The following is a 13,835-nucleotide window of genomic DNA, read 5'->3' as shown; positions in this document are numbered from 1 at the left end:
TCTGTATATTGTTGGATCGACTGTTTCTCATCTTTCTCTTGAAAATATCCCATAGATTCAGGTCAGGCATATTGGCTGGCCAATAAAGCACAGTAATATCATGGTCAGCAAACCACTTGGAAGTGGTTTTTGCACTGTGGGCAGGTGCTAAAGTCCTGCAGGAAAAGGAAATCAGCATCTCCATAAAGCTTGTCAGCAGATGGAAGCATAAAGTGCTCCAAAATCTCCTGGAAGATGGCTGCATTGACTTTGCACTTGATAAAACACAATGGACCAACACCAGCAGACGTCACGGCCCCCCCAAATCATTATTGACTTCAGAAACTTCACACTAGACTTCAAGCAGCTTGGATTCTGTGCCTCTCCAGTCTTCCTTCAGACTCTGGGACCATGATTTCAACATGAAATGCAAAATTTACTTTTATCTGAAAAGAGGACTTTCGACCACTGTTCACTGTCCAGTTCTTTTTCTCCTTAGCCCAGGTAAGATGCTTCTGACGTTGTCTCTGGTTCAGAAGTGGCTTGGTAGTCCTTTTCCTGAAGATGTCTGAGTGTGGTAACTCTTGATGCGCTGACTCCGGCTTCATTCTACTCATTGTGAAGCTCTCCCAAGTGTTTGAATCGGCTTTACTTGACAGTATTCTCAAGCTTGCGGTCATCCCTGTTGCTTGTGCACCTTTGCCTACCCAATTTCTTCCTTCCAGTCAACTTTGCATTTAATATGCTTTGATACATCACTCTGTAAACAGCCACCCCATTCAGTAATGACCTTCTGTGACTTACTCTCTTTGTGGAGGGTGTAAATGATTGTCTCCTGGACCATTGCCAAGTCAGCAGTCTTCCCCATTAGTGTGGTTTCAAAGAACAAGAGATACCCGGAATTTATACTGTAGGGATGGTCATTTAATGAAACTCAAATGTAAATATTCTAATATTTTGAGATACTGGATTTTGGACTTTCATTAGCTGTACGCTCTAATCAACAAATTAAAAAAAAAAAACTTTTGAATATATATACCTCCTCTCAAGCCGATTAGACCGTTTGAACGTGCTCCTCCCAAACGGTTTAAAAAACATCATTTGTCGCTTGAATTCTGCAATCTCTCGATACATGTAAGAGGTGGACATTTAGCTGAACATATAGCCTACTAGTTTTATTAGTGACACTTAACCTACATTTTAAGACCTTTATTTGAATATGGCAACATGATACCTCATTCTAAAATATTTCTACGAATAAATCGATGACAGAGACTCCTCCCCCATCAGCCAATCACTGTGTGTATACTCCATAGCAACGAGGTTTAAGACTTAGCTTAAGACTTCTCTCTATTCCTTAGTAAAAGTTTGTCTCAGCAGCTTTGTGAATAGGTTAAGATAAAACTCTTAACTAAGAACTTTTACTGCCATTTTAGGAAAACTCTTAGTGGTAAGATAAAATGTTTTGTGAATAAGGCCCCAGATGTCTGTGTTTTGTTGGCAATCGGCTCGCAAGTGCATAAAATGTAAACCACACGAAAGTTTGTTCCCTTTTTATTTATAACGATGTCACAGCTTGCAGACAATCTCTACGTAAAAGCTGTGCGCGCTCGTGACTCTTTAGCTTTGCCCACGGCACTGACGGCAGGCACGCCTCCAGGAAGACTCGGTATGGCGTATCTTTTATAAATGATAAAACTGAAGACTTTTTGGAGATATGAAGGATGCAATATTACTCTATATGTACTCAAGATTAACATGATTGGCAGAAACTGTGTGTGATACCCCCCCTTTAAAGTATAACGTCTGGCAATGGCAAAAACTGCAAAAATTTTGCAGAGAAAATTCAAAATATTTCACTTCCTGTTGGGTTTTAAGATTTTGCTCCCACAGACTTTTTTGTTAGGTATTTGAAATTTAAGCGTTGCTATCGCGCCATTTTGCCACACCTAATTCTAAAACCCATTTCAGACGTAAATTTTCACCACTTTTGACGCGTGTGCAAAGTTTCATGAGTTTGAGCATGTTTAGGCCCTCAAAAATACGATTCATTTCAGAGAAGAATAATTGACCGAGCAATTACAATAGGGTCCTCACACCATCAGTACTCGGGCCCTAATAATGGTTATAAAACAAGTGTTTTTCCATGGCTGCTCGAGCCCTCAGGATCGGCACTTGTTTTATAAACAAGGCCCAGTTCTACGCTGGATTTACAGATCGTTTGAAACTGAAAGATGAAGCGGTCACAGCGATAATGATCCCGGTCATGAGTCGGAACCGCAGGTGGTAAGTAAAACTGCATCAAATGTCTGTTTTGTTGTCAATAGGCGCCTAAGTGCATATAATGTAAACAACACGAACGTAGTGAATTCATAAATTCATTATTCATCATTCACTATACGCTATATTCATTATAGTGATTCAAAAGTTATCCAGGGATAATGCGACGGTGTATTGTGTGTGTTTAAATACATTCGTTTAGCTGACCATTGATAGCTTGCAGGCGATTGCTATGCAAAAGCGGCGTGTGCTTGTGACTCTTTAGCTTCACCCACGGCACACCTCCAGGCACTCGGCTGTTTTCGGAAAGACTCGGTACAGCGTATGTATCTTTTATAAATATAAAAAAACTAAAGAATTTTTGGAGATATGAAGGATGCACTACTACTCTATAGGTACTCAAGATTAACATGAGATTGACAGAAATTAACATCAAGTGACAACATCAAGCTGTCCATGTGAAAGGGAGAGATGTGCAGATTGTGTCTCTATGTTCAAGAAAATAAATGGCTGTGGGAATTTCACACATTTTGAACGTGGGAGTTGATGTACGCAATATCCGCAGCCAGTAAGTTCTCAGAATTCTATTTGAAGGAGTCATATAATGCCATTTTTGTAAGATGTAAAATAAGTCTCTGATGTCCCCAGAGTGTGTATGTGAATTTTTAGCTCAAAATACCCCACAGATAATTTTTTTTATAGCATGTTAAATTTGTCACTTTGAGGGCGAGCAAAAATGCTCCATTTTTGTGTGTCCCTATAAATGCAATGAGCTGCTGCTCCCAAGAAGAGGGTAGAGTTTCAAAAGCTTGTGTTACCAGCTACGATTACCTCACGTAGACTCACTGAAAATGTCAGAAACTGTTCAGCCTTTTATATTCAAACCGAAGTCGGACAATGATGGAGAGACTCAAGAAGAAGAAGTGACAACATGTATAAAGCAACAGGACGTTTCTGAATGGTTAGTTGATGAATTTATGTAGCTGATGTGGAGTTAACTATCTTAAAGTGATTGATTAGCATATTCTGTCATGATAATCTATAAAATCGCTCGAGTGGGAACTGTTTTAAGATGTCAACAGAGCCAGAGAATATATGCAGCATGAAGATGGAACAGGTATAGTTTAGTTTAATTACGGTTATTAGGGCTGGGTATTGACAATTTTCACAATTCGATTTCTATTCACATGCTTACGATTCGATACTGATTATTTGTGGATGTAGTATATCAGTTACAGTACATGGCAAATTTTCTAGAGGAAAAAAAAAATTTCTCAACTAATGCTGTAAACTACACATGGCAATCAGTTGGTACTACTAATATATATATATATATATATATATATATATATATATATATATATATATATATATATATATATATATATATATATATATATATATATATATATAGAAGGTTAAAATTATCTTATTTATATACAAACACTTAAATTACACAATGAATTTTTTTTTAATAAATAAAGTTTAGAATTACATAATCATATTTCTACTCCAATTCGGGTTTTTTTTTTTTTTTTTTTATATATAAACATTTAAATCGTGGCTGTCATAACTGATTTACTCAAACACGCATTAAATATTGAAGAACATTATAATGAATATGTAATGGTGCAGAGCTATATTTATCAGAATGCTGCTTTCTAGAGTTCACTTTTCTAGCTGACTAATGGGTTTATGGTCACTGAATTCTGAGGTAAATGTGACGTTACGTGACATTGTTTACAAGCTGTTTTATTGAAGTTTTTCCGAGGTTGAAACACCGATTGAACTATTACAAGAGACATGATACGGATTTCGGTAAGTTGTACTGTATATTTTAACATACCTTCAGATGTTTAGTCATGTTTATTTCACGCTGTAACTGGTATTAAAGTGGAGGAGAGGATGTTCACATGCGCTCCGTGCTGCCGCTTCTCTTTAACTGAGGCGCTAAAGCGATCTGTCACGTCACGTTAAACAGCGCCAAAACGGTATTTATTTTTTGAATCTCATAATAAGATGTACATCATTTGAAATCTGAGACTTTGCTTCATATCAAAAGTAACAAAGCACAAAGCTTATTGTGATTTATTGGATGGGAGGCACGCTACATGTTCTGTTCATTCATCAAATGAAAACAGACTAATCAATTTTTGGGATTTAAGAATCGATATCGGTTTGTTAAAATGAGAATCGATTAAAATCGAGAAATTGATATTTTTTACCCAGCCCTAATGGTTAGAACTTATGTTGTCATCTTGCTTTTATGACATGCTATTGCATTTGTGTTACATACTGTATTGCAATAACATGGCCTCACCCCTTTGTTGTGTGTTCTTGGGGGCAGGGCTTATGTAAATTTTAGGGTTAGTGATGTCACTAACCCGGGAAGAAGCTTGTTGTAGCCCCTACCAGCCATTTGTTGTAGTCCTTAAAAAGCAATTTCTTTAAAAGAAAATATCTCCCTTTGCATTGAACTTTGAGCGTCGTAACTTTGCAGATGTTGTTTATGCTCAAACAGCAACATTGAAATCATCCGATTTATTATGCAAGTGACATCAGGAGAATTTCACTAAAACATTCAGATTTTAGTTTTTCAAAGAAAGTGTTTGTTTGGTTTATTTCTCCATATCTTTTTAGATAACCGTTATCAATCTCAGACAAAACAGTTTGCCAGGTCTACTTAGGTAAATGGAAACCCTACTTAAAGATGTTGTTCGACATTATTAAGCAAGTCACAGTTCTCATGCAATATGGGGAGGAAGTAAGATCTTTTTGAAGATGAAAAGCATGAAATAGTGCAATGTTACGTAAAAGGCATGAAAACAACTAATATTGTGTGCAAAGTGAATGTAAATTATCAAACTATCATAAGATTTGTGAGTGACTTGGAGCACAGCAGAACTTTTAAGGAAAGTTTGTCAAAAAAAAAAAAAGTTGTGATAAAAGGACAGCTATAAAAAAAAATAATAAAAAAAGCCGGTGTTGAGCAGCAAACAGGTATTTAAAGCTCCTGTTGTCTCTGGAGTCTCAAGAACCTCTCCATGCTGGCTGGCAGTTGTGTGTAAAGTTGCATTTCAGCCACCTCTAACCAAACCTCACAAAGAGAAACATTTACAGTGGGTGTAGAAATAAATTAAGAAATGAAAATAGTTTTATTCACTGACAAATGCCGTACTACAATGGATGGTCTAGATGGATGGATTTCTGGATGGTTGGCGAGTGGCCACCACGTTCCAACAAGACTGTGACGTCAGCAGGGAGCTGGCGGGTGATGATTTGGGCTGGAATATTGGGAAGTGAGATGGAAGGTCCCTTTAGGGTCTCTGAGGGTGTTGAAATGACTTCTGCAAGATATGTGGAGTTTATAACTGGCCATTTTCAGCTTTGGTATAAAAAGAAAAATAATGCCTTCTGAAATACAATGCACTATGCACTATCCCATGCTGCAAAAAACACCACAGCAATAAAACTGTTTGAAAATGTATTTCTGCACCCACTGTAAATGTTTCTCTTTGTGAGGTTTGGTTAGGGGTGGCTGAAATGCAATTTTACACATAAGAACCTCTCCATGCAGGCTGGCAGTTGAGACTCCAAAGACACCAGGAGCTTCAAATACCTGCTGCTCAACAGTTGTTTTTTTTTTTTTTTTTTTTTACAGCTGTCCTTTTAATACAATTAACTTGTTTGAAAGAAACGTTAAGCCTTTATCTGACCGAGTTCTGCTGTGCTTTAAATCACTCACAAATCTTATGATAGTTCCATAATCTCCATTCACTTTTCACACAATATTAGTTGTTTTCATGCCTTTTGCATAACATTGCACAATTTCATGCTTTTCATCTTCAGAAAGATCTTTCTTCCTCCCCATATTGCATGAGAACTGTGACTTGCTTAATAATGTGGAACAACATCTTTAAGCAGGGTTTAGTTATCTAAAAAGATACGGAGAAATAAAACTTTTTAAAAAATTAAAATCTGAATGTTTATTGTACTGAAATCCCACTGATACGTCATCTGCATAATAATTTGGAACACAGTGTAAAGCCCCACTAAAAAAGGATGATATAGTGAGAAGCCTGCAATCTCTGACCTGATAATTTCTTCCTCTGCCAAAACATCTTCTATAGGCTGTTGTGGGGAAGCAAGCAATGAGTCCAGGAACCTGACAGCCCCACAACAAAACAGCACCACAGGCTCAGAGTCAGCAGCTAACAGCACTCTGAGAACATCAGCAGAAACCTGAAAGGCAGAAAAATTCTCTCTCAGATAATAAAGTTCAAAAGCTACACATGGTATTAAAATCAGTCCAAGACAATTCATTTGAAATTGTCCACACACAAGTGACCTCATTGAATTTGTAGTGTATATGTCTGGTCAAAAGAACTCTTTGCTAAAGGAATCCAACAATAGGTCCCAAGGCACACTTTGATGGTCAAATAATACCGTCTTTGTTCAACTTGGCTGTGAAAGAGCAATGAGATTAGCCAATAGAAGCAGACTTAATTGATTACAGATATGAACCAGAAACTAAAAACGTAAGTACAGGTGCTGGTCATATAATTAGAATATCGTGAAAAAGTTCATTTTTTTATTGTAAATTATTTTTAAAAAAATGAAACTTTCATATATTCTAGATTCCCTACATGTAAAGTAAAACATTTCAAAAGTTTTTTTTTTTTAATTTGTTGATTAGAGCGTACAGCTAATGAAAGTCCAAAATCCAGTATCTCAAAATATTAGAATATTTACATTTGAGTTTCATTAAATGACAATCCCTACAGTATAAATTCCGGGTATCTTTTGTTCTTTGAAACCACACTAATGGGGAAGACTGCTGACTTGGCAATGGTCCAGGAGACAATCATTGACACCCTCCACAAAGAGAGTAAGTCACAGAAGGTCATTACTGAATGGGGTGGCTGTTTACAGAGTGATGTATCAAAGCATATTAAATGCAAAGTTGACTGGAAGGAAGAAATTGGGTAGGCAAAGGTGCACAAGCAACAGGGATGACCGCAAGCTTGAGAATACTGTCAAGTAAAGCCGATTCAAACACTTGGGAGAGCTTCACATTGAGTAAAATGAAGCCGGAGTCAGCGCATCAAGAGTCACCACACTCAGACATCTTCAGGAAAAGGACTACCAAGCCACTTCTGAACCAGAGACAACGTCAGAAGCATCTTACCTGGGCTAAGGAGAAAAAGAACTGGACAGTGAACAGTGGTCGAAAGTCCTCTTTTCAGATAAAAGTAAATTTTGCATTTCATGTTGAAATCATGGTCCCAGAGTCTGAAGGAAGACTGGAGAGGCACAGAATCCAAGCTGCTTGAAGTCTAGTGTGAAGTTTCTGAAGTCAATAATGATTTGGGGGGGGCGTGACGTCTGCTGGTGTTGGTCCATTGTGTTTTATCAAGTGCAAAGTCAATGCAGCCATCTTCCAGGAGATTTTGGAGCACTTTATGCTTCTATCTGCTGACAAGCTTTATGGAGATGCTGATTTCCTTTTCCAGCAGGACTTTAGCACCTGCCCACAGTGCAAAAACCACTTCCAAGTGGTTTGCTGACCATGATATTACTGTGCTTTATTGGCCAGCCAATATGCCTGCCCTGAATCTATGGGATATTTTCAAGAGAAAGATGAGAAACAGTCGATCCAACAATATACAGATGATCTGAAGGCTCAATAGTGCCTCAGCAGTGCCACAGGCTGATCACTTCCATTCCACACTTCACTGATGCAGTCATTTGTGCTAGGAGCAAGTCATTTGCTGTAATATGTCCTGCTGATCAAGTATTGAGTGCACAAAAGAACATACTTTAAAGAACTTTAACTTTTCTGTTTTGCAAATCCATTTTTTGATTGATCTTAGGAAATATTCTAATATTTTGAAATACTGGATTTTGGACTTTCATGAGCTGTACGCTCTAATCATCAAAATTTAAAAAAAAAACTTTTGAAATGTTTTACTTTACATGTAGGGAATCTAGAATATATGAAAGTTTCATTTTTAAAAATAATTTATAATAAAAAAAAATTAACTTTTTGATGATATTCTAATTATATGACCAGCACCTGTATATTGGGGAGAAACAGTGAGCCTCATTTATGAAACGGACGAACGACAGAAAACAGTGCGTATGGCGGTTTCCAGTATGAACAAATCTCACGTCAGGCAGGGCTCCAGACCAAAAAAAAAAAAAAAAAAAAAAAAAACAGGCGCCAAATAATTAAGAGCCACACAACAATGAACTTAAATTTTTAAATCTAATTTTTATTTCTAATCATCCTGCTGTGTTTATATATCTCCCCTTCACAGTTTCATCATTTTCATCTTGTAATTTTTCTGGGAAATGAATGTCACTATTTTCACTTAATATTATAGTTTTTGTTAATATTTTGAATCCGATTAGATTTTTATATTTTCTGCTTTCATTTTTCATGAAGTTTTAATAAATTTATTTTATTTTTATTCTTTGTTGTTTTTAAACATGTCTGTTTAGTTTGTATACATTTTTATTTCAGTATTTACATTTCAAGCAATGAAAAAATGTTTTTAATGGTTTTTGTTAACCCTGATGCTTAGTAAAATCTTTATATTGAATAATATGTCAAATATTGTTCTAAGACTTTCCTTCCTGAAGCTACAGTTTATTTTGTATTAAATGAAAATAAATATAAATATACGGAAATAAATTTATAAATATATTACATTTGGTTTGTGTAACCAAATAACAGGGGAAATTGATATACACAGCTCTCTACGGTAACATTTTTCTTTAGGAGCACTGTCAAAAATTTAGGAGCACTTTCTGATCAATAACAGACATTAACTTTCAAATTACAGGGTGATATTTGGCCATTTAAATTAATTTCCTGGGGCATTTGTACCATTATAACAGCAATTTTTCTAATCTTATTAAATGTATGCATCATATTTAATCAATTTCTTAAATTAAAATAGAAAATTTATTTTAAATGTTAAACAATAAATTCAGTTACAACAAGACCCAATCGGACTGTTACCAATCGAAAGAAATCATCAAAAAAAAAAAAAAAAAAAAAAAAAAAAAAAAATCAATCTTTGCACTGCAGAAGTGACACAGAAGCTCCATTTGAAGTGGTATTATTTAGACATTTACATAGACTGCTTAATGAAGCTCATGGGTAAATAATGTTGTACGAATGTTTTTTATATATAATTTTTTGAATTTAGAAATATGTATAAAAAAAAAGAATCTTTAAAAGTTTAATATTTTAAGTAAAAACAGTCTATGTAAAGTGCAAATATGAAAAATGTAAATATGAAAATAAAACAGCCAGTAGGTGGCGGTAAATCTTAATGTGCGAGTCATTCATCAGTCTTCAAAACGCAGATTCATTCAGGAATCACCGTTGCTTGGAGATGTGGAACAGCTCTAGTGTGGCTTTGTTTGAAACTATTTTCACGAAATAGAGCAAAAACAAACAGTATTGTGACTAAAATTGTCACTTAATATCAGATTGTTTATTGGACTTCAATCAGATCAGTAAGTATCACATTTGCAATCATGCCAATACTCGGAAAAACAGGAGTATACTCGTGTGATAGTACTTAACTTACAGCTTAGGCTTGCTGAGATCGACTGTGTTACGGTGTTCAGCCGCAACACCGGTTATATCACTTGTCCACGGCACCGGCCCCACCATCGTTTTTATTTATTTTATTTTTTTTTTATATATATATATATATATATATATATATATATATATATATATATATATATATATATATATATATATATATATATAGTAATAATAATCATTTAGTTTAGTTAGAAAATAGACACTACAGTTAAAACGAAGCACGTCTGCTCAATTCAGTGAGCAGCAGGAGCATTTCTACTCACTTTTCTGAATGACAAGACGAGGGATGAAGATTTGGTTGACAAGCGAAATGTAAAAGCGCATATTTAAGCGAGTTTGTCATTGTACTGTTTTGTTGTTGTGTTTTTCATTAAGAATAATAATGAACCCACCCACCACTCAAGCAATTGCCGCTTTAATAATTTATAGTATTTTATTTTAATATGAATTTTTTTTTTTATAGTTATTTTAGTTTAATAATTTTATAACTTCTTTTTCATTCTTGTTCTGTTCTGAATAGCCTACCATTAAACTAATAGTCCTATGAATGTTTCGTTTTATTTACCGGTATTAAATATACGTATAAATTAATGTAATTGTTAGCAATTACGAGGCTAACTGGTGTTTGTGGTGTAAAATAAATTTCTCTTTCATGAGATTACTTCCTCTTCTTGGCTGGGTTTTTGCACTCAGATCTGCTCGTTTCTACGTCAGATTGATCAATGGCTACATTTACATGCACCCAAATAATCCATTTGTAATCGGATTGACAGCTCAATAGGATTGAAAAACGTTCATGTAAACACCTTAAACGATCCGATTGAGCTCGATCCGAATGAAATTTCGATCGGATTGGAAGGGGTGGTTTATTCCTTTTATAATCCGATCCAACAGCAAAAAATTACCATGTAAACGCCTGAATCGACTACTTTCTCAATCGTATTCAGAAGTCTCTGGGGCACATGCGCAGTGCAATGTTGACAAGCATTAGGCAATGCGCAAGTTCACGTCTTTAGTTGTAAAGATGTATGCCAACAGGCAGTGGCGTAGCTGTATCCCTTCATCATAATATTGGAAATCTTTCCGTTTTAAAACAAGAAGGGGAGCCAATGGATATCACACAAGAAGCAACGTGCAAACTTTGCGAAAAAGAGTTATGCTCGTGAAAAAGTCTCAACCTCGGTTAGTATTCACTACAGAAATTGAAAGTAAAAAGTGACGGAGCTGTCTGACGCTGCATTAATGGAGCATATTCTCTCAGAGACGAATTTCAAAATAATATGCTGATAACGGTATATAACTGTCTTAATTTTTTCCATTATTTCACCTGTGGCTGTACATATAGGCTAGTGAAACAAATAATAGTATTTCGTGTTAAACAGGTTTTTTTTAAAGTCGGTGCTTGAAGTAGAGCTGCGCTTAATTTTCATCGATGACTGCGGAGTTAGGAAATATTATAGCCTACACTCTTAATTTTAATTATAGGCCTATAATTCATTGTATAATAGACCTAAAAAAATGTTTAAAACATTTTCAAAGATAGCCTAGCTAATAACCTAATCTTTTATTATCCTCACAGCACGTATAATATTAATTTAATAATAAAAGAAGCCGAACCTAATAGATATAATAGACCAGAAGAATGTAACAGGCCTACATTAATTGGAAATACCAAATCCGCTTAATATTGCCAAAATTTGATGCTTTTGACAATATCTCTGGCTATCGTCAATACATGATCATTGTCTGTTGACGCAACCCGGGTTACCGCAAGTGTGATTGATATGACGTCACACGCAGAGTGCGTGCGCAAAAGTTTTAATCAGAATGTATATAAAAAACAAACGGATATTTGAATCAGATTACAATGTTTAGAGTACATGTAAACAGATCTGCAATCGGATTGAATTCATTCGGATTGACGAAAATTGGTGCATGTAAACGTAGCCAATGAGATCCAGTGAGACTTTTCTGGCTTATTTGTGCTTTTGTGCATACAAATTTGACGTGGTGAGTATTGTATGCTGCGATGAAATCAATACAGTCCTTTTCTTTACATATCTGAACAAATGGTTGAAGAAGACATGTTAAAGGGTTAGTTCACTTTCAAATGAAAATCACCCCAAGCTTTACTCACTCTCAAGCCATCCTAGGTGTATATGACTTTCTTCTTTCTGATGAACACAATCAAAAAAATATTAATAAATATCCTGACGCATCCAAGCTTTATAATGGCAGTGAACAGGGTTCACGAGTATGAGCTGAAGTGCATTAAACGAGTCGTTTGTAAAACGAATCCCCATATTGCCCGCCCACTTATCGCAGTGAAAATTAATTTTCAACAATACCACAGTAGTACAATCTTTTGTTGTGTTATCATTTTACTGACGACTGCTTCTCAAACCTTGGGGAGTTTAACACAGGATTCACAAAACGCTTGGTCTCAAAATATGGATCAATGCCCAATTTATTTGCACCAGCTTGCTCCTCTGAATCTCAACCTGTAAGTATGATTAATAATTGATGTTTATATGTTCTAGCTAGGGCTGGGCGATATGGCTGAAAACTGTATCACGATATCAGTGTTTCATATCGGTCGATATCGATAATTATTGATATTTTTTATGACCCATTTAAAATAAGGACCAGGAGAAAAATATATTACATTTAAACATTTTTATTTTAAACTTAACCTTCCTCTGATCATAATCCCCTCAGTTATTAAGACAGAAATGTCAACAACCATGGAAAACTCAAATAATTAAAATGTTGCGCGGTGTTGCAGCTACAGATGTTGTTGGTTGAATACGGCTGTGCTCCAAAGGGTGAGCGCAGCTAAGGTGGTACATCAAGTTCGTGGTATTACCAGTCTTGGCGGGGACGACGGTCTTGCATAATTTGCAGACGACATTGGTCTGACTACTGTAACGAGTAGAAATATAGTGTGGCCCCTTTAAGAACTGCGCGCTCGTGTTAAACTGTTGATGATCTGCATGGTATGTGTGATCAGAGCACCGCATGTATGCGGGTTATTTTCAGTCTTTTTCTGTTGCTCCTTTGTTTGTGTTATTTATCAAGTAATGCTGTGGACGGCACAACATTTGTGACAGACAGTCACCAAAGTTCCATGGGGAATAAAGCGCCGGTTATGTGATACAATCGCCTCTGTGAAGTCTGTCTAATAGTGAGCTATCCCTGTTTGCTCCGTAACCACCGCATTACACTACGGTCAGACTTATAATATCCAAAAAACTGCCATACTGGCGAGCTGACTTTTCCTCTTTTATTTACAATTTCCTCGCTCGCTGCGGCACTCATTTTCTGCTTATCAGTCGCCGGTTACTGAAGAGGAATCCAGCAGACCAGCACGAGACAACGATATGGCGCAACTAAACTGATACTGTTACATGATTGATTCACTCCCTACGTTGCTAGGTTACCAGAGAGCGAGTGCCTTTGTTAATGCAACCAAACTTGCTTCGCAACCTCTGTTTTCTTCCGACGAAGAATAAAAAATCTCGAACGTTTTATCGAACACATTTTTTATTGATATCGATCACGTGTCTATCGCGATACATATCGTTATCGTTTTATCGCCCAGCCCTAGTTCTAGCGATCGTTCAAAATACGTAGTTTTGTACGTTATGTTGTGTAATGCACACCCTAGTCTGTATGTCTCCTGCTAACTGGCTAAAGCCGGGGACACACTTAACGACTAGCTGAAACATTCTAAGACTGAGCTCAACACACAAAGACTGTTTCCTTCGACTGAAGCAGATTTACATACGTACACATGGAATTTGAACACCGAATGTAATGGCCGACTGAACACAACTGGCTCTGACTGGACGCATTTGAGCTTGATTAGTCATAAGTATCAATTTACATTCATAATCAGCCTTACAATCGTTAAGTGTGTCCCCGGCTTAAGTCATGTTTCTGTAGTTCT

The 13,835-nt window shown here is 36.2% G+C and overlaps 1 protein-coding gene across 1 annotated transcript in view; it reads right to left on the bottom strand.

The window, feature by feature from the left end:
• nol11 (nucleolar protein 11) overlaps positions 1 to 13,835 on the bottom strand; it is a 57,791-nt gene that overhangs the window by 14,007 nt on the left and 29,949 nt on the right. The window contains exon 4 of the mRNA XM_051895862.1: positions 6,353 to 6,501. Within this exon, the coding sequence (XP_051751822.1) occupies positions 6,353 to 6,501 (149 nt within the window). The remainder of the gene's footprint in view (positions 1 to 6,352; positions 6,502 to 13,835) is intronic.

Source organism: Ctenopharyngodon idella, chromosome 6 (genome assembly GCF_019924925.1).
Source record: "Ctenopharyngodon idella isolate HZGC_01 chromosome 6, HZGC01, whole genome shotgun sequence".
NCBI lineage: Eukaryota > Metazoa > Chordata > Actinopteri > Cypriniformes > Xenocyprididae > Ctenopharyngodon > Ctenopharyngodon idella.
The sequence above is the reverse complement of the archived record's forward strand: the minus strand, read 5'-3'. Positions and strand labels throughout refer to the sequence as shown.